General features: G+C 40.0%; 1 protein-coding gene across 1 annotated transcript in view; it reads left to right on the plus strand.

Moving 5' to 3' along the window:
• The window catches only part of LOC104077202 (ETS-related transcription factor Elf-1-like), a 39463-nt gene extending 17807 nt beyond the window's left edge, over positions 1 to 21656 (plus strand). Inside the window, 6 exon segments of the mRNA XM_009578347.1 lie at positions 3947 to 4030; positions 7071 to 7263; positions 8367 to 8834; positions 19777 to 20034; positions 20036 to 20144; positions 20345 to 21656. Of these exon segments, the coding sequence (XP_009576642.1) occupies positions 3947 to 4030; positions 7071 to 7263; positions 8367 to 8834; positions 19777 to 20034; positions 20036 to 20144; positions 20345 to 20584 (1352 nt within the window). The 3' untranslated portion in view covers positions 20585 to 21656.
• The last annotated feature ends 353 nt before the right edge of the window (positions 21657 to 22009 follow it).

Here is a 22009-nt window from a genome sequence, read left to right on the forward strand (position 1 = left end):
CAGCCATCATACTCCCAAATGTCGGGAGTCGTTATCGAGAGCACACTGTCCTGTGGAAACCTTGGGGAAGCCTCCTGAGCCCCGTGTATGTCACAAGGTCTGGTAGGGATGGGTGTGGGTCAGGACGTCTCCCATTCCCGTAAGAAAGCTGAACTGAAACCGCTGTGGAGGAGAGCTTTACCAGCAGCTACCCCGAGAGTGCTGCTGGGGAAACTACCGTGCTGAGCACAGTACTGCGAGATAACCAACCATAAGAGGATTTTAAACTGTTTTTTTGTTTTTGTTCTTTTCTTTTCTTCTTCTTTTTAATGTTGGCTGCTATGTGGGTCAAAACAAGGAGCCGCTGTCTGCCAGACATTTAACCTCTTTGGCTTGATGCTTTCATACCCTCTTTCATGTTGTGTTTCTGCTTACTCCCACTCCTTCCTCCTCCCTAGCTGTAGGTTAGAAAACCAGTTGCTTCACAGCAAATGTGTGTGTTTGTTTTTGACAGTTACATCAGATAGAAAAAATACTAGAAAAGATGCATCAGCTTAGTGTTCCGTTAACTACTAGTTTTCGATAAAGTTGAGACTTCATGAGGTAGATGGTCTGGTCTCAGTGATGCTGAAGTGTTACTTCAAAATGTCGAGGGATTTGTAAGGCATTGGTGTACAACAATTACTGCAAAATGTTACTAATTTTGTAGTGCACTGTAGGATGATGTGCAGTGGGTGGGTGGGGTTTTTTAAAGTGCAATCTGTTTCCCATCCTTTGGTCAGTTTTGTGGCACGGCAAAGGAGCATGGTCATTTTGCCCTATCCGTACCACTCATGATTTTATAGACTTCTAGCATATATAACCCATCAGCTAAACTTGTCAGGTTGCATTGTGCAGAGCGTTGCTAGCTAACTGAGCGAGAATGGCACTGCCAAGTAGAGCTCCTCCAAGAAAATGTTCTCCGGAAGCGATGGGGTGATTTCGCTTCCTTTCCTTGTGGGCCTTACTGCTGCAGCAGGAGAGCTGTATCCACCCATCTGCTCAACTCCAAACCCGTGTTCAGCGTGATGTTTGTACTCATGAATGTCTGAGCGCTGAGCTGCTGAAGACAGGAAAAACAAAGGGATATCAGAGAAAGAAACTTAGAAATTTGCTATACTAATACCTTCAGTCCCGTTTTTGCTATGGGAGGTATCCGGCAGTAGTTGGTCACATACGTTATATACACATTATATTTTAACATACATTATATTTTTTTAAACAAAAATAACTGAAAACAGTGCCAGAAAATGTATTGAACTTTTTCTGGTGTGGTATAAAATATTTAATCAGGATGAACGTCTCACTTTCTAAATATCATATTAATTTGTAGCATGAATTTCTAACTGGAATTGTTTTTGCAACCATGGAAATAGGAAAGTGGAAATACCAATTATAAACTCAATTAACTATACAAAATTACAATAGCCCCACATAAAGCTTAGCTCTTGGACATTCTTCATCCTTCCTCTTTGTAAAATTCTCTCCTAAAAAGGAATTTAGTGATGTACTCTGAAAGGTAACAAATTCATGCTCTGTTGAACCAAAGGAGGAAGCGTGCTAACGCTTAATGTGCTTTCAGAAAACATCTTCTTTTAAACAAAGGAAACATATCTGTGTGTCTCTGTTAACTGTGTTTTTGATGGTATCAGTCAGCGCCTGGAAATTATAGCTCACAGTGTAGTCTAAAACCATCATCTAAGTATCTCTAGCCCAGATACAGAGCAGTAACATCAATACCTTTCTGTAAATGAGTTTCATATTCTTCACTGATTTCTAATTTTGGATGGGTTTCTGGTAGAGGATTGTCCATATAGGATGTCTTGAAGTAGTCTAGGCTGAGGTAAGAGAGCCTAGAACTGCTGTAGCAGTAGTATTCATATTTACTTGCCTAGGTTATTCCTAATCAGAAGTGCATAAATTATATGTGATCGGTACTTATGTTTCCTGAAGTTGACCAGTAGTAGTTCAGTCATGACCTAATTGAGCCCTCATCCACTTCATTTTCTTTTAAGACCTGATCTCATTTGGACACAAGGTAATTAATTACATCAAAATAACACTCTCCACTCCTTAATGGCATACATTTACACCTGTACAAGAGGGGAAACAAGATGAGCACCCAACAGAGTTTTCCCATGACACAACTCTGAGGGGAGAAAAGCACTCAGCCAAAGTTACCCTGACGGATTTCTTGTGCAGTAGAAGCTGATCTATACAAGAGTGACTTCATCTAGACATTTTAGGGAAAACAGACATTTCTGCAACCAATAATGGTGAGTGGAACAAAGCTGCTAAAAATGTACTCCAGTAGTTCTTCATCCTTTCATACGATGATACATGAAAAAAACAACATTGTAGGATTTCTCCCCTCCCATCTTCATTCAAATCAAGGAAGACATTACTGGCCAAGACAGTGGTTGAACTTTGTGTCCCATCCTCAGTCATGAATCCTGTCTGAACAGAAGCAGGAAAATTAGAGGACTCCAGGCATTACTAGAGTTGCCTCACTGTAGCTTTCTCAACTAGCTATCCCTCCTCCCCCATGCCCTGTCAAAAAAAGAGAGAGAAATAGAAAGGTGCAAAGGTGGACTTAGCAAGACTGCTAATGTCAAAAGGCGAGTGCTCAAGCCAGTGTTTCTTACGACTTTTTATAGATATCTGGAAGTCTAGAACAAAGCAGACAGTGCAGGCTGGCAGTGAGCACTTTTTTTCAGATCTAGTGAAAAATCCTCACTCTTACTCTGCAGCAGAGTACTCTAAAGCAGCTCCTAAAAGCAAAACCAAAAGTGGAATGTCATAGTGTATGGGATTGCACAGGCCTATTGGTCTTGCCTCTGTAGAACTTTAACTCTTTGGAAATACAATAAATAGAGAAAAAGAAAAATATTTTTCTTTAGATCTTTACTTATGACAATAGGTTTTTTGGACTAGAAATATGTTTCTCCGAGTCCAAGAATAGCTTGGTCTATTCTGCCTCTCAAAAAAGCAAAGTAGTACGTGAATAATGTAGGTATTGTCAATGTCCTAAGGGGTCTCTGCAAAACCTGATCAGAGAAATTTTTATTTCATGAGAAAGTTCTAAAGGTTTATGATTAATTACATTATGTGTAAAAGCTGACATTGCAGGGAATGAGAACTACTAAAGAAATAGGTTCAAGGTTTTATATTGAAAAATACTTCAACATGACTTATATTTTTTACTCATGATTAGGTAGTTGATTTTTCAACATTTTCAAATCAATGCTCTTCATTCTTGTCATCAGTTGTAACTAACTTCTTCCTTTCAGTCTTCCTCACCAGCTAGAGCCACCATGCTTATGACTTTAAAAACTGGTGTTTTTTTCAGAGCCTGTTACTGGTTCTGCTGGTCTTAACAAACAAGTGACTTTCCTTTACCTGTAGCTGCTGTTGAGAAAGGTGTAAAAGACAATAAGACTGAAAAATGTTTTCTTCACATGACAGTAGTGTTTGCAGCTGTCATGGAGACTTGCAATCTGTTAAACAAGCAGACAATCTTGTTTTATCCCTAAATTCCATTTTGGTGATGAGTGAACAAGATAGTGCTCTGTACTTTATCTAGCTTTTCCTACTTAAACTCTTACCCACAGTTAACAGCTTATTCTTCTCATCTCTACTGTTTTAAGTGCTCTTAAGAGTACCTAAAAAGCCACAGAAATTTCCAAGGTACATGGACTTTGGAAAAGTGAGCATAATCTTTACTAGAAGTATGCTAAGAGTATAGGGGGTCCAATCCTGCTGTGGAAATTGAAAAAGTTCAGCATAGAACTGAACTCCTAACTTACTAGAAATTGAATTGGGGAATTCTCTGAATTGGGGAAACAAGTGTCTTCCCTTTTTAGGTCCTTGTTCTTTTTTGTTTCCTTTTTTTTAAGCTGCAGTTTGACTTACTGGTGGTTTATTTCAGGGAAGAAGCCGAAACCGTCTCGTCCTGAGTCCCCTACTACAACTCCAAACATATCTGTGAAAAAGAAAAACAAAGATGGAAAGGGTAAGTCAGAGAGTTGTCACTGAAGTTTTTAAAAGAACGTTGTTTCTGAGTGACCTGTAAAAAGAAAACATTCGTGATGTAAAAAGAAAATGTTCACTGATTTTCTTGTGATGTGAAACAAAGTCTTATGCTTAGAGGTAGTTAACATCTCATCTTAAGGCAAGTGAAAAATTAGTGCACAAGATTTCTTGGTGAAATAAGGGGAGAATAACATATTTGTCGCGTTAGTAGCAAGGTTCTTGGAAACTCTTCAAGCTCCCGCAGAGGGTGCAGCGTTTTGAGTGAAGTCTTGGGGAGCGCTTTGCATTGTATTAGGGTTTCTTGGGCTGTGGTTATTTTGACAGATGATCTCTGAAAAAGTTTTCCATCTGTGTGTGTCTAATTCTGCATGAGGAGCTAATCAAGGCTGCCAGTTGGCAGCAGGAAGTACCAAGCCCTGAATTTTGAGGAAAGTTACAACGCAGCTTGAAGACTTGGGCAGAAAACTTCTGTTTTTGATACTTCTTTCATTCCTCTTGTGTTTAAAAGGAAAAAGGAAAATAAATACCACATAACTGATACAATAAATCATTTCCTCCAGACTGAACTGTTCAGTAGTGCCTGTCAGTTTTGTCAACAGCTCGGTTGCTTTGCTGTTGGGTCCAGCACCCACGCCCGGGCTGGCGTTTGAATGGCAGCCTGATGCCCCGGCCCCCACCGAGTTCTGCTGCGCTCAGCGGGAGCTGGAAATGAGCCTCCCCTGCGTCACCACAAGTGACCTGCACGCACGCCTAGGGGCTGATGTGCTTGCGTGCTGTGCAGGACTTGCCAGGACAGAAGCCCAGCTAAACCTGAAGGTTTAGCATAAGGATGTCAGACTCTCTTGAAATCAGAAAAATCGCTACACTGACAAATGAGTATGTTGGGTTTTTTCTTTTGAAGAGGGATTTCCTGCAATAACAGGAAGTAAAGACTTGTTTGCAAGTAATAAATATTTAACAGGTTAATGCCAGCAATTTTGAATATGCATTGTTGCTGCTTTTTTTTTTTAAATTAAAACCTGATTTTTAAGTAAAAATGAAAGAAAAGTGTCAGAGGAACCTCCAAGTAGTGCTCAAATGAAATAATAGAAAATATTAAAGCAGGTAGCCACAAAATTAAAAGGCAGAAGAGGAGTCTGATGTTTCTGTGGATGATAGCAAGGATACATCATATTTCACATTTGTCCATTGTTACAAAATTGCTAATTCAGAAGGAATTAAAAAGGAGTGTGTTGCCTGAAACCACTGCCTGTTACGAAAAAAGCTACCACAAAAGCATTTGTTTAGCATTTTGTGGAACATAGAATTGAAGTAAAAGGGATATTAATATAAGCGGCCATGGCAGGGAAGCAGCTGGAAAATCATGAGAGTTGCCTGGCTCTCAGTGTCCACAGTGTTCCCCTAAGGAGAACATGTATGCTAAAATACCAAGCCCTCCATGTAATTATTTGATGCGATGCGTGGAGGAAACAGAGTTTTCTACATATTTCTTGTGCTGTGATGCAGAGGAGGTTAAAAATTCTGCCCGTGAGTAAAGCAGACGTGGTTTTCGCAGACAGTCCTCTTCACAGTGTTTTTCAGTGGCTAAACAGTGACAAATTTTCAGACTGCCTTGATGCCACTGAGCATTTTTAGTCTAGACTACAACAAAAGCACCCTGGATTAGATGTTAAGTGGGTTGGAATGCTCTCATTCCTGGCTGACGTTGTGTCTTGCTTAGGCAGTCTTAACCTTTGCCTTTCAGGGTATGCGAAGGCAAACAGGCTGACTGTTTCATGTAAGCTGGGAGACGTTTGTTGCAAAGGCAGTATTTTTTCTCTAGGGATGCTCACTTTTCAAGTTTCCACCTGCTGAAGGAGCTGTTAACATTTTGTACTGCCACTGCTGATGACTTTGCTGAATATTTGCAAAATACAGATTATAGTACAATAGTATGGGGGTTTTAATTTGTAAAACACCTCCGCTTGTTGAAAAAAGTTCAGACTGGTGGTTATTAAAGTTGAAAAAACTGCTGGGTTAAATTGAAGCTAACAAAAGAGATCCTGTCACCTTCTGATGCACTGGGCATCATTTTTTGTGAAACGTAAGAAACCTGCACACGCTGTCCATGCTATGTTTTTGCACGGCTACTTGTGGGAGGTGATACTTTCATACAAGAAGTTTTTTCTTCCTTTCTCAGACTAACAATATATCACTAAAAAGCTTATGCGCAGCTTCCAGTGTCCAAAAGAACATCAGACACCAAAAGCCTTAAAAAAAGCAGGGAGAAGGGTTTCATTAGTTATATGAGTTTAGACTCCTTAAATGTGCTTTCAGAAAAAAAGAATATGCAAATTTTGTAGTACTTTTTAAGTATTCACAATCTGTGATTTTAATATTGTTTCTTTATATGTGGTAAACACCAAACAGATGTTATGGATTTCCATATATAAGTGTTTGTGCATGCTTGTTTGTAAAATGAAATTTGAATGTTGTCTACCAGCAAGTGCAAGCGCTCACTGGATTAAAAAAAAAAAAACTTTTTCTGAACTTTATTCTTGAAGGTTTGCCTACCTCAGCATATGCCACTGATTGCCCCATATAAATCTAATTGTTAAAAGTAAGAATTTTGTTTAGCCTTTTAAAGAATTAAAACACTCACCTCCGTTCAGCAAAGTATTTAAGCAAGGGCTTAATTTCCAGCATTTTCGGAGGATGGACCTGAACATGTTCCTGTTCAAGGTAAAGCAATAGGGATTGCTTCTGTAACTGGATTAGGCAGGAGGGAAGTGTACACGTAGGTGACTAATGCTGTCTGTAGGTTACAGACAGTGGCTAGGGTGTTTGGGCACCCAGATTGTGATAACTAACAAGAATCCTTTCCCATGCCTTCCATCACTGTTTCCTAGTCTTGATATATTACAATGTATTCGTAAAGATACCAGCTTCTTAACTTTTAGATTATTTACATCATTAATAAAATATGGTCAGCTAATATTTTTTTCTTTTTTTCCCTGTGTCTCAAAATACTTTTATTTTAGGAAATACAATTTATCTCTGGGAGTTCTTACTAGCACTGCTCCAGGACAAAGCTACATGTCCTAAATATATCAAATGGACTCAAAGAGAGAAGGGCATTTTCAAACTGGTAGATTCCAAGGCTGTGTCCAGGTTGTGGGGAAAACACAAAAACAAACCTGACATGAATTATGAAACAATGGGTAGAGCTCTCAGGTATGTGCATTTTTAATAATAGACTGGTTTTGTTGCCTTAGTGTTTGCATGCATTAACTGCCTCATCTAATTTGTGTAACAACAGAAAAGAGTTAGTATTCTATCCATTTGGGAAATGAAGACCTTATTTTGGCAAAATAAATAAGCTAACTAAAAGTAACCCTTACTAACCTCAACCCCAAATCAGTCACCTTCAGCCTCAGCTCAGACATTTTCAATGCTGCTGCAAAAACCGCATCTTCACAGTCAGCCACAGACAAAGAAGATTCCAAGTGGGGCAAGCCTTTTACATAAAATTTGAATCTCTTTTCTCAAAAAAATCCTAAGTTCAGGTGTATTAGTGCAGTTATTTCTACTTGTTGCACATGATCCCGTTTCCAGTGAAAGATACAGTTTTGGAATTCAGGTCTGGTTGCACTTCTCTGAACTTGCGTGTGCAGACAGTTTTAACATCTTATGATGTGCCTCTGCCTACCAGGCTGGGATTTTTCTCATACATAAAAGACTGTGCAAAATAAGCAGACATCCACGAAGCTTCAGTCTTACCTGCTGACTGATAGTTGTCCAACTGAGCAGTTAGGCATTTCTTTTCATTTTCCTTCACCCCTCACCTCAGTGTGCGTGATTTCAGATTGTCATATTAATTTGTAAATATACCAGAAGTAGTGCTCTCCTGTCCTATTCCCTTTGTTGTAGCTAAAATGTCTGCCTGTGCTCACTGGTGAATAAGCATGAATTCAGGTAACTGAAAGAACTGTGTGAGTCAAGAGGAGAATTACAAGTTTCATGCAACTTTTAAAGAGTATGAGTTGATAGCAGAGCTGCCAAGTCACGGAGTTGTTCTCTTTCTCCTCAGAGTTATCTGAGGTTGAAATTAAAGGTGAAAAGAAATACCAGTAAAAGAAAGTTGTTTGAGGAAAAAATACACTACTAAATTGGCCACTCCTTTACAATGAAGAAACTAGGCACTTAAAATATTGTTTACTTGTAGTAACTTGGTAGTCTTATTTTCTGGGGGTTTTGCTGCCTTTTTTGTTTTCTTTTTTTGGTTTGGTTTTTGGCAAAAAACACTGTGTAATTTTATGTGTGTACGCTTTAAACAGATACTATTACCAAAGAGGAATACTGGCTAAAGTAGAAGGTCAGCGCCTAGTATATCAATTTAAAGAAATGCCAAAAGATCTCGTCTATATAGATGATGAAGATGCGAGCCCTAGCACTGAATCATCAGATTCAACTCTGCTCTCAACTCCTGTGGCCAATAGAAACCAGTCGAGCAGATCTAGAGCGTCTGCAAACGCGGGAACAAAGGGAGGATCAACCACAGCGCTAAAAACAGGAAACTCGAAGCCTGCTAAGCTGAAGGAGCACGTAGAAGTTGTACAGCAGCAGACACCTGGCTTGACTTCAGAAGTTTTGAGGACAATGCAATCTCCGCAGCCAGTACATCCTACTCAGCTTTTTCGGACAGTTCACGTAATGCAGCCGTTGCAGTCCCTCGCAGAAGGACATGCAGCTGTAACCAGTAATGTTCCGGATGAAACGTTAAATCCCTCAGTTCAGAATATAAGGTAAGAAAATGTACAGAAAATAAATGTATGAATAATAATAAATTCACTGGAGATGGCTAGGTAGACTAGATTCTTTGTTGTGCTTCAAAAAAATGTTCGTCTCCCAGTTTGGTTGAAGTGAGATGGTGTCTTTGTGGCTGATCCGAGGAATTGGGAGTTACTACAGCATACTGTGACGTGTACACTCATAAATGCTCTGCCTTTGGTGGAGGGAAGCGCATCTTTCCTGTGGTATTAGGCCCGATGCAAATCCTTTAGAGAGGAAAAACACACAACTTCTCTTTAAAATTGGTATCATCAGTTTTGTCCCGCAGCAGAGGCAGCATTTTCATGGCTCTGCTTTTTCACTGACTGTTTGGTGTCTTCGCTTTTGAATTATATATATGGTGTGTCTGCATGATCCCTTCAAAAAGATTTTCCTTCTTGCTTCTTAATTTTTCTCCTTAAAAATTTTTTGGCATCTCCTTCATCTTTTGTATTGTCCCCAGTTACAACAAGGGAAAGCTCTGTGTTACCTACTGTAGCATTTTGGTGCTGTTACAAGAGCATGTTCTTTTGATTTTAGAAAACAATTAACAGAATAATCTCATGGGAGCTGCGTATCTGCAGACTATTTTGGGAGACAGCCTGCCTCCACGCTTAATTTGTAAGTCAACTGGCTAACACTACACAGCATTTAAGCATCATGACTCCTTTGCACCTACCCCTTAGTGGTAGCATCATAATTGAAGAGGCTTTAAAAACAATCACTTAAGCCTGGTTTTACCCTAGCCTGAGGCATCCCCTGATGGAGCTTGTTCATCTCCACTGACCTAAAACATCTCCAAAGACCTAAAACAAATAAATGTTCTTGTAATCTACGCCCCTCACAGGAATGTCAGAGTTGTCTATGGTGATTCTGGACCTTAAAGCTGTTTCAGGAAAGCTTCAGGATATAATTCAGGAGCTGCATATTCTTAATAAATTATGAACATCACTTTTTTTTTAATTTGCTGTATTAACATCACCGTTATGATGGTTATAATTTTGTGCTGCAAAAGGGCAGTAATGCTATTTCCTGCTCCCTTCCTCTATTCTTTCCTTTGAAAATCACATCCAGAGCCACCAATAGATTTGGAGCGGTACTATCTGGCGTTAACCATCCAATTTTGTTAGAATAAGTAATGACACTAATAAGACCAAATAATTTCTTCGTTTCCAAAGAAAAAGTTTTGCTCTCTCATCTCTGTACTAGAGGGACGCTGTAAAAGCTAGTCAGTTATTAAAACTCCACTTATATAAAAGGAAAATCCAGAATAGCAATATCAGCTAGGTTTTTCAGAAGAACTGAAAGAAGAACTGAAACTGTTTAGATCAGCCTCCAGTGACTGATACAATAGAATCAATAAGAAATGCTTTAGGAGATAACCAAGGAAGCTGAGGAAGCTGAAGATTTATATATAGGAAATGACAAACCAAGACTGCAGCTTCAATCAAGAAAAAAAGTTATATTATCTCTTCTTTCTTTGGGGTAAAAAACCTCCAAACTTTAAAATCATCCCTGGATTTCCTAGTTTGAATCCCCTTTTTTTTTTTTTAATTTCCTTAAAAATTATGAAATGTTTTCATTCATGCTGCAATATGAAAAATACACACTGAAAAGAGAAATTCACTGGGTAGTAAAGACTGCAAGGGAATAAATACATTGGGCCATGAAAGCAAAAATATTTTTCATAGTTACTGGTAGGCACTGTAAAACAAACTGGAAAGATTTACCATTTTTAAGTAGACATTATCTGTTTTCATTTGTCTTTTAATTCTAAAATGCATTATTTGAAATCAAATTATGTTTTGCTTGTGGTTCTAACCAACTAGAATTAGCTCAAGATGCACATAGGGGAGGGAAGGGTTATATTTGATCAGAAGTTTATGTGAAAGATAATTATGAAGAATTTGACCAAAAAAAAAAAAAAAAAAAAAGAACCAGCTTTGGAATTCATTTAGAAAATTAATAAAAATCTGCATCAAGGCGTTGTCTTGTAAGTTTTTAAAGTTTAGGAATGAAGCTACTCTGTACAATCCTATGATTTCAGGGTTGATGAAGGATTTAATTACTTGTAAAATTGACTAAGTCAATATGGTGAGAGGAAACAAGTACAAACATAATTGAAGCTATGCAGTACCATTTAAGTCAGTAGAATAATGCTATTAAACATTAATAGGGGGAAAGTTCAGCAATTTGCAGAGTTAAATAGCTCTAGGCTAGACCTACACTAGATTATATATAAAAAACAGATCAATAGTATAGGTGGTATAAAAAATGGTAACAACAAACAGAAGTATCTGTAAGACCTAATAAAGCGGGCAGGCAGGCAAGACGTCCAGCCTAACATTTGGAAAGCTGCTCAGTGACACTATGACATCCAGTTATTGCATTTCACAATCGGACCTTGGGCAATAAGCTTAGGGAAAAAAAAAAGTAGAGATGATACATGTGTGAAGTTCGAATGAAGTAAAAGCCTTAAAGCCTTAGGGTTCAGTATTGCGTCAGTTCTAATCCATTGTTTATAACTTAAAACATTATTCCACGAAGTCTTCAATTGCACTTTCCTTAGCCAAGATGACAGTGTCTCAGATGAAGGAAAAATAAAAAGACCCATTGGATCTTTTCAGTACAGTAGGTAAGTACCGAATGGTAGAAAAGTATTGCTAATTAAGAAAGAATGTACTAAGGTGTCTGAGCAGTTAGAGTGAAAATAAAAACCACAACCCAGATTTCTTTGGTGTGTTTTTAACCAGGATGGGCCAGGCTGCAAACCGGGGTGCTGATGAATCCCGTGCAGTAGTCACTGCCCATTCCAGGCTCTAAAAATACAATTTATGGCAGATACATTTCTGCTCTGTTTCAAAATGCAAACTTCAAATAGTTTGCTGAGGTAGAATGGCACATTGAACATTTTTTGGAGCATATGTTTTAGGTCTTGTTTTATAATGAGGCTAAAACAAAGGAACTGGATTTTGGGTTTGTTTGTTCAAACAGCTATAAATCTCTAGCAGTTGAACGTGTTTGTGTACACGTTCTGAATTGCTGCAGTGGGGCTTCCATAAGGGTTGAAATGAATGGTCTACATGATTTGAAAATGTACAGCAGGTACGATTGCCATTATAGAATAAGAGCTGACAAACCTTCTGATGTATGCACACTCTCTGTAGGGTTGTGGTTGGAGTCATTTTATGGTGGTTTAATAAGTAAGCATGAGGACAAATAGCAACATTGGATTATAGTTGGTGTTCAGAGGTTGGGGCATGTAGGTAGTCAAGGTCATTTGGGCGAAATGGCAACCAGGGTTTGGGAATGATCCTCAGAAGGTTTTCTGATGCGTACTGGTTAGTTATTCGTTGGGCTCTGCCTTGAAGTGTGAAAATCTTGGACCCATATAATTTGTCTTATGCAATGTAGCTTCTAAAGTTTTATAAATGTTCTTCCTCTTCTTCATGGAAATAAATGGTCTTCTCTCTGCAGCAATTTGCTTCTGTTGTGTGGTGAGAAGAAAAAAAATACAGAGAAAATATTGAGGATTTTTGAGGTCAAAACAATTGGCTTCTTAACACTTAACCATATCCTTTGGAGAATAAGTCTGAACATGCATCTTCTCTGCTAAGGGACTTGGTAAAAGAATCGTATTTGAAGAATATTGTGAAGGGCTCATGTCACCATCCCTCTCCTGCGCTAGGCAGCATAGCCTGGTAAAGTCTACTCCCAGAGCATCGCTGGGAGAGCGTGGCAGCCGTTCCCCAGAGCCTCTTTGTGTTTCTCAAAGAAACGGGCATGCCAGTGAAAATCAGGGATTGGTTCTTCACAGGAGACAGGCAGTGGCTTCATTTATAGCTGCACAGAGCTCGTGCAGCATTTTGTATACTTTGAGGGGAAGGCGGTATCTTGCTCTGGAGTGGAAGGGTCTTGGCTTTTGGATGGCTTTTGATGGGCTTTTTATACAAGTTTTGGTGCTGTTCTATGCAGGGGAGACAAGGAGAAGTGTTGCTCAACAGAGATAGATGCCTTTTCTTCAGCCCCAGTGCTTAAACAGAAAGGCTGTGATGTGGTGCTAACCCAAGCTTGGGAAACCGGGCAGGAGCAGGGTCAGGTCATGCAAACTGGGTTTTGCGGACCAGGGAGGACATCTAGTATCGCCAGTGGGAATATTCGGAATTACAAACTCACTGCTCTTCTGCAGGTCTAACCGCTCTGGCTCAGTGGATGCAAGCACAGTTACTGCAGTCTCCAGTCATGTAACTGGGAGCTGAATTTGGCATCATGTGTTTCCAGTGATAAGACAAAACCAAAAATGCCTGTCCGGATGAGAATTTTATTTCTAACTTTTTCCAATGAGCCAGCTTTTTTCAAGAAGAAAAAAAAGGTCTCTTTGAATTTAGCGCTTGTAAAATTGATCTGTTTAAACCAGAATAACTGACACAGGTTAACCAGAATATCTGGTTTATTGATCCAGTTGTGTTTTAGCTTGGAATTCAGAGGCACTGAAGTAGGCCTGGGATTGAACTCCATGTTCATTGGATCATTCTGAGCGTAAAGGGCATCCTTTCTATTGTTCCAGAAGGTGTACCTCTCCTGTAAGGCAAGGGACTTACGTTGTCATGGGTAGTCTAGGACATCGTACAAGGCTCTAAGGTGCCTGTGTTTGGGCAATTAAATTGCTCCCTTAAATGACTAGGGCTGCAGATAGAGAGAGATGCATTTTCATTTACCTTTAATCTAGACGAGTAGTGATTTAAGGTGGAGAGTCTTCTGGATGGAGTGAAAAGAGTTCTTATGTTACTAATGGTTCAGAGAAGATCATATTGTGAGTAATTTAAAATTATATGTCTCTGTTATTGACTGTATGGGACATAGCTGAATTTTCTAGCTGTCAGCTCTATATACCAAGAAACCTGGAATTAGCTGACTGCTGACAGATCCAGTGCAATGCTTTAGCAGACTTCAGGTTTTATACACAATGTTTCTATCAAAATTCAGTTTATTGTTTCTTTTCTGTATTTTCAAGTTGTCATTGTGATAGCTTGGACAGAGCATGTTAGAAGACCAGTATCCTGAGTCTGTTCTGTAGCTGGGAGAAAAGCTAATACAGACCACAGAGGACCAGTGGGATATGCTTTGTGTGTTCACTTCTGAACTAGAGAACTGCTACATCAATAATCAGCCACAGCTTTCCTCTTGAACTTTTTGCAACCTTTGGGGTAGAAAACGTTGCAGTAATTCATCCTGAAGGTGACAGAAGCATGGACCACAATGGCAAGATCCTCATTCAAGAGGAGAAGGAAGCAGCTGAAGGTGAATCATGTTTTTTCTGGGCATGAGCATTCTGTGTAAGAACAGTGAGGAAGCCAACAACGTGCCAACACAGTGGATTGTCCCGATAAGCAGAGGGAATTACCTTTGAAAGTCATGTCTACATCAAGCAAACACATGTGCTTTCTGTTGTTGTTCCATAATCTGTTTCTGTGTCCAGGCTATGATGTATTGGTGGTCTGATTGCAGCTATGCTGATGCTGAAAAATAGACAGATTTGTCTAGCATGAGTTTATCAACTCTGAAAATGTGATTACAGCTGCTATTTCAAATGAAGTGTCATCATCTTGTGCCATGTATAGATGTTAGCTTGTGCAAGTTGTGCAGTGAATGTCACCGTTATGTTCTGTAATCATACTTTATACCCTCTCTATATTGGTTTTGCTCAAGCTTGCATAACCACACAGACACAGGGAGGCAGTCTGGCACTGTCCTACTGAGATTTTGCATTGACCACCTGCTTTCAGTCCTTTTTCCCTGAATAAGAACAACAGTCAAATCTGCATGATGTCAGCTAACGTTGTAGCCCATCACTCCTCTGCAGTTACTATAGATACACTGAATAAAAACCGTCACAGGTGTCAGTTTTGGTAAAGAGCTCCCTAGGGCTCCCTGGGACTTGATGGGGAACAAGAGCGAAGGAATACGATGCCAGCTGAGGACTTCTAGATAATCGGAAACAACTCCTGGCTAATATTTGGAAGGGGTTACTTGGATCAGCCAGCATTGGTGCACGTGCTTTGCTTCTGTTTGCAGTTAGATGGTAGTCTTCCATCACTGCAACTGATGGTCTTCATGCTCCAAAAGAAGGCCTGCAGTAGAAGCTCTCCAGCACACTGACTAGCAGATCTGGCTGACCACTGCTGTTGCCTTCCCCAAAGGAAGGGAAGCAGGTAATTGTTGCAGAGAGCTGATCTCGGTCATCTCTTAAGTGAAGGCTTGGTTGCATTTCAAGTTTCAGGATGGTGAGGAAGATGCCCTTCCTGAGGGAGGTGTTGGTCAGAAATAGGCTGATGTGATCTCAGTGGGCTTCTACAAGAAACTCTCGTTTAGCTTACAACAGGGTGTGTTCTCAGAACACATTTATAATAGGGACACCTTCTGTCACAGCAAAGACTTCGGTTATAACCAAACATTTTGATTTGATTTTCCTGCAGCTGAGAAGACCTTTTCTTAAGCCCATTTAATTTCTGCCATAGGTAGGAAGAAGGCCGCTTACGGCAGAAGGGACTGCAAAGTCATGTAGACCGATTAATTTTGTTTCTGCACAATGAGAAGCTATCCACAGGAGCTCTCTTTACATGTCTTTGGCACTGTCAAAAGAGGTGGGGTTTCTGCAGGTCTCTGTTAGTAGCAAAGTTTCTGAATTTTAATTCAGGTGAGTGTGCAGTTTTGAAATTCTGGAAAGAAGACTTTAAGACTGCATCAGTCAGTAAAAAGGACACCAGACTTGAGTCCTCTGTCTCTGACCTCATGACGTAAGATGTTATCTTGTCCAGGCAAAGAGCTAGACAAGAACAGGCAAGTTCCGCCCTCCCTTCGGAGGAGGCTGTGTTCAGACTGGGTATGAAGGCATCAAGCGCCTTTCTGCCTCTCATGGACATCTGCCCCTAGACTGCTTAGCAGCTCCTGTCTGCATGGCTTGTGCTGTAGAAGGACCAGTGGCTATGAGGCAATATGTTGGGGTGAAGCATTGACAAGATTGTTCACGACTCTGAGGATCATGTACACAAGCGCAGCTGTGGAGCAGTTTGCAGTGACGGTAGAGCTCCTGAGTTGCATTTGGCTGATGCTTCCTATAGTCACTCAAAAGAGATTGCCTCTCCACGCAGGCACCTGAAGTGGTTCTAACGAGCACATCCTACCCCTTCACCTCTCTCGCTCTTCCTACCTTGACTGAGTTGTTTGCAACCAGTTAGTTGAACAAATGGGGAAAGTCCCTGGAAATTCTCCCATTTATCTTAAGGCCATCATTTCCCCTACAGCTGTAGGTTGAACAACATGTGTGTTGGAGAGGGAATTCTCCTCTATTACCTGTCTCTATGTATTTCTTAATATTGCCTTGTTTCGTTTTCTTACAGTGCTGTGAAATACTTTGTTTACCTTGGCTTGTAGCTTCAATTTTTTTTTTTTTTTGTATCTTCTCCCTTTCTCCATTTCATAAATTTCACGTAAATTACCATGAATAAACTTGTTTTTCCTGCTTGTCACTTAATTGTTTGCTTTATCACTAGTTACCTCTTGATGAGCTAATATGATATTGCACAATTCTGGGCTGTTAACAGTACCAAATGGACCAAGAAATAGATGATCATCTTCTGCCAAGCCAAAATTACTTCAGAATTGTTGTCATTCTTTTCTCAGTTGTAACCAGATTGTTTTATGGCAGCATTTCCTTTTCATCACTGTTGCTCAGTGTTCTTGTTCTTTTTGTAACCTCAGCAGGAACTTTTAAAGTAATCACCCAATAGATTTGTACCTTAGAGTAGGAAGGGCGTTAGTAAATTGACAGTGAAATTCAGAAGCATAGCAAAATACAAAATTCAAAGCACCTAAAATAATGTAGCCCAGTGTTAACAGATGACCTTAAGTAGGGTACTTTTTTTTTTTGTAAAACAGATAAAATGATTAGCCAAACGTATTTTTTTCAATGATATTCAAGGCAAATAGTTAGAGCAAATAAATTTTTAGTTTGTAAACAGACACAATTGTCTGTAGTCTTACCAATTAAGGCAAATATCTTGCTTGGCCACCATTAGCATAAATAACAACTGGTATTTATGGTTCTGTGTGCTACTTAATCCTGTGCTTGTACAGACATCTGCTGCATGCTTTCCCTGTAGCAAGTTCACACTCTGTGTGTGTATATACATATATGTGTATATACGTGTTTATATATGTGCGTATCATATATATGTATCTTGACTGATGAAGAAGATAGAGCATCCGGAATAAACTGTTAATCACAGTATGATGTACCCGTATAGGCCTTGCTTTCAGGAGAAATAAAATGGCTTAACATCAATATGCAAATACTAATTAAAGTGTGCTGAGACAAACGGTCTGGTTCAGTCCTCTCAGAGCTGTTGCTCCTAGTGCTTTGCAGAATACCTTCTGCGTTGATTAGATCCAGTTCACACTTTTTGAAGTTGTCCTTTACACAGCCATTCAGCAGCTAGAAACTTTTATTTTTACTATTTTGTTTTAAAACAAAACAGCTAAAGAACAAGAAAGCAGCTTCAAAGTAATACTTGGATGGCATACCAGCACAAGCTAGCAGCTTCAGCTGCTGCTTTCAAAACTGCAACTATTGAGTTGATCTTAATCTTTCAGGCTCAAGTAAGTTTCTTCATGGATTGAAGAGCTGGCTTGGTATCTACTGTGATACTTTTAATGCTTTTCTGATGGCATCAGTTGTCTTTCCTTCATAGCTGTTCCACTTGCATTGCTGGTCTCTAGACTTTCCTGGGTTGAGCTGTATCTACGTGACATTTTGATTTTACTGCAAGTTTGTTTAACTGTAGGTAGTTTACTTCTTTTTTTTTTTTTCTTTAAAAAGCTAGTGGATGCCCTCATCCTGTTACTACTTCTGACACAGGTATTTGTGACTTTTCTATCAAGGTCCCAGGGGAATTGCTGGGGGAAAAAGAGAGTTAGCACTGATAACCCTTAGCAGACTTGGTGTGAGCCTCGATGCTGGCATTCTGAGCCTTGCACTTCAAGCTCGGTTGTTGGTATTTGCTGTGCAGCACCAAGTTCTCCAGAAGTTGGAAAGAAAGAAGCGATCACTCTAGCTGGTGCTTCACCTCCAGCCAGCCCCCATTTCCAAGAGCTTCTTCCTTGGGCTGTCTCCAGTTGTGTGAAACAGGAGCTCAAGATTGACTCTGGTGTCAGTCACATCAAATTTTGTGTCCTGGTTATTATGGCCTCTGTGATGAGACCTGCGTGGCAGCCTCGTGGGCAAGGATTTGGATTTGTTTTGCTATAGCAGCATTCCCGGGGTACTGCAACCTTCTTTCTTGTGAGGAAGAGACAACTACAGATGCAGATTTTGTTCCTTGTATTACCAAGCCACATAAGAGGTGGGGAAAAGATTGCCTGCAGCAGGGACTGGCACCTGGAGGATGCTCAGGGAGCACTGATGTGCTCTGAGCCTGATACCAGCTGGGTTACTGGAGCTGCTCTTGCTGGAGCAATCTCTGGAACTCAGCTAGAGGCCTTTCCCAGAGGACTGAGCTGAGACGGACCTGGGAAATCCTCTACAAATACTCCACTTGTCTCTGCTGCTGCACTAAGAAGGGGAGAATGCAGCTCCCTGTGCGGTTGGACTACCGCCAGCAGCAGCATCGCATCCACATTGCCCCATAGCTTCAGCATCACTTAAGTCCTGCTTTGGTAACTGTGATAGCCAAAGCATGGTTTTAAATTGAAGTTTTGAATATGCTGAGTCTGATCTGACTGGTCGGTGGCTAAATGCTGCAAGTAGGATTTCACAGAGCTGTAAAAAATAGGTACTATGTGGGTAGGACTATAGAAAGGAGGACATTCCATGGTAGATGTATAGTAGGCAACCCTTACAGCGTATCTGAGGACCAGTCTTCAGAAGGAAGAGTATGCAGTATTGTGCATGGACTCGAAAGTACAAATGTTGACAGTAAATGGCTTTCCATCTAAAGGCATTTCAGCAGGGGTAGAAATATGCTAGGAGGAGGAGGAGATAGTTATTTTTGTTTTCGGTCAGTGTCAAATACGTTCAAGAAAACACAAGGGGGAGCTTAAGACTACAAAAGGGGAGGAGGGCAGGCAGGAGGAAACACCAAAGAGAAGCAGGAGGGTTGGAGAAAACTTCGCAGGACAAGCAGAAGGAAAGAAAAAGATTGTTGGAGATGGCGTGGCACGGTGGGCTGGAGCAAGCTTTGGGAGGGTGTCAAAGCAGTTACCCTTCCCTTCCTCTTTGCCTCCCCTGGAAATCATTCGCTTCACCAGGAGTATCTTGTGGTTTGGGTTTTTTGTTTGTTTGTTTTGGTTTTATTTGCATGACTGGAGTGTTTCAGCCACATCTCTAAGTCACCATTGTCCATTGTAGTAGTTGTGTACTTCAGCAACATGGGTGTTAATCCTCTAACGTTGCCCTCTCAGCTGTACATGTATAGAAAGTAACGTGGTACCCAGATCTGCGAGCCTACAACTGATGGAATCGTTCCTAATTTAAACTGATATTTTGGGAGCAAATTCTGTTCAGTTGTTTTACCAGAAGGAGCATACAAGCCTGGCAGACAGAGAACTCTGCGTCCTGCGTGAGAAGGCCATTCCCAGGTTTTCTGATGAGCTACTGAGCGTCTCAAAGGCAGGCTGTTCAGTTTGGCGATGGTAGTATTGTTCATGCAGGGTAGCTTTACTTTAGGAGCTGTGTTGCTGAATTCAGGGGTCAGGTCCAGTTCTTGTTTTATTAGGAGAGCGACTGTTACCTCTTTTGGAACCATTGGGTAAATGAAATGTTTATGATGCCAAGTGATTTTTCAATAGTAAATCTATAATTATTTTTCAAAACTCAGCGTGGAAGTGTTCTGACCCTATAATCTTTTCTAATCTTAATAGGACTTTACAGACTCCAACCCAAGTTCCAGTGGTTGTTTCTCCTGGAAATCAGCAGCTGCATACTGTAACACTCCAGACAGTTCCTCTTACTACAGTGTTAGCCAGCACAGATCCAGCCTCAGCAACAACGCCCCAAAAATTCATTTTACAAGCCATTCCTACTTCACAACCCATGACGGTTCTTAAAGAAAATGTCATGCTGCAGTCTCAGAAGCCAGTCTCGCCTCCTTCCTCAATTGTGCTGAGCCCAGCACAAGTTGTATACCAGCAGCGTGCAGACAATTTGCAATGGAACAGCCAACATGGCTTCATCTCCATCCTTCAGTGCCACTACCCCCGTGGTAACATTTTCGCCTAGCAGCTCGCAGGTGGTAGCTCATCCATCAGGCACAGTGATCACCTCGGTTATTAAAGCACCAGAAACGAAACAGATTGGCGTACAAGGAGTGATAAAAGAAGAAGACACTGACAACTTAGATGATACTGAGCAGTAACAGCCAACATGGCTTCATCTCCATCCTTCAGTGCCACTACCCCCGTGGTAACATTTTCGCCTAGCAGCTCGCAGGTGGTAGCTCATCCATCAGGCACAGTGATCACCTCGGTTATTAAAGCACCAGAAACGAAACAGATTGGCGTACAAGGAGTGATAAAAGAAGAAGACACTGACAACTTAGATGATACTGAGCAGTCGGAGCAGAGATTCCAGCAGCAACCGTTTGTGATGGTAGTGTCCAGTTCAAATGGTTTCCCATCTAACGTGCAAGTGAAGCAAGAAAATGAGCCATTGGAACCCAATTCATATTAATAAATAAATAAATAAAAAGACCCTGTGGATGATTATTTTCATAAATGTGATGGGACCTTTTCAGTTATGTATATATGATTTGATTCTGAAGCAAGATGTTGCAAAGCTACTTAATTTCTGCAGTTAATTGTTAGAATTCATGCTTTAGAATGGATTTTGATTTTCTGTTAATTGCTAAATGTTATCATATAAATAAAATGATATATTACTCATGTTTCAAAATACAGGCATGAAGGAACATGCTTTTTATGCTATGAAGACTTTCTCCTGAGGTTGTTGGCCAAAGTTTCAAACTTCTTTCTTACTGTACATTTTCAGTCTGTTGCCGATTTACATTGCAGTAATGTTATTATAACCTTTTCTGTTTTAATCTGTACATGTATCACTTAACTTTTGAAGCAACAGTTACTTTTAGTGTGGGACATTTTCATTCCAAGTGTATGAATTTTTATGATCAAGTATCTGTTTCATACTGGTGAATCACACCAGTTGTAGACTTGGATAACCAGGTATCCTCTTGCATTTTTTGCAGCACAAGCTCTTGTGTGTGCAAAATGGAATATACACTCCTATTGAGAGTACACGAAACATTTATTCCAGTAATGGACAATGCCATGTCTATATTTTATACAAAAACATCAGAAATATTTAATTACAGAAGCTAACAGCATCACTACAGGTGCAACCGTTTTATGCCATTTTGCGACTATGAAGCTTAACAATCTTGCTTTCTACTTCAGATTATTTTGTAAGCAGGGAGGGAAATAAAATATATACAATTTATGCAGGTATTTGGAGATTAATACTGCTAAGAGCTTTTTTTTTTTGATTGTAAATAATGTACATTCGATGTCACAAGGAAGTTTTTTCAGCTAATTTGTTTCCATACAAATTTTTGATAGATGCAAATAAGATCATTATGTTTAGAGGTCTAATGTTATATGTATTCATATTACAGAGTGAATTTGTATTTAAAGACAAATTTTTAAATGATGGAGCCCTCTGAACCTTGGGTCCTTGTCTTTTGTATTTTTAATGGGTTTATTATGAAAATAAATCAAGTGGAAAAACATTTTTCTGTATTTACTCTGAAATGTTTTTATATTATTATAATGTTTTGATGATCATCATAAATAGCCAAAATACACTGAGAAATAGGACAACGTGATTAATCAGTGTGGGTCTGTCGTGGGCCATGAGCAATTCACGAGTCACCTCTGAACAGACTGGAACGCACCCAACGTGCTGTGGGTATCCTTTGAAATAGCAGTACTGTACGTTTTTGTAGCTCAAATGAAAGTCGAGCCAAGTCCAAGAACGGGACTTAAGCTTCTCCTTTTCCATCACTGCCCAGTATGTTACAGACAGACAACCCAAAACTTTGAGCGTAATTCTGAGGTGCCATTGATCGCAAAGGTCGTTGTA

Source organism: Fulmarus glacialis, unplaced genomic scaffold, assembly GCF_000690835.1.
Source record: "Fulmarus glacialis isolate BGI_N327 unplaced genomic scaffold, ASM69083v1 scaffold16585, whole genome shotgun sequence".
In the NCBI taxonomy this organism is placed as follows: domain Eukaryota; kingdom Metazoa; phylum Chordata; class Aves; order Procellariiformes; family Procellariidae; genus Fulmarus; species Fulmarus glacialis.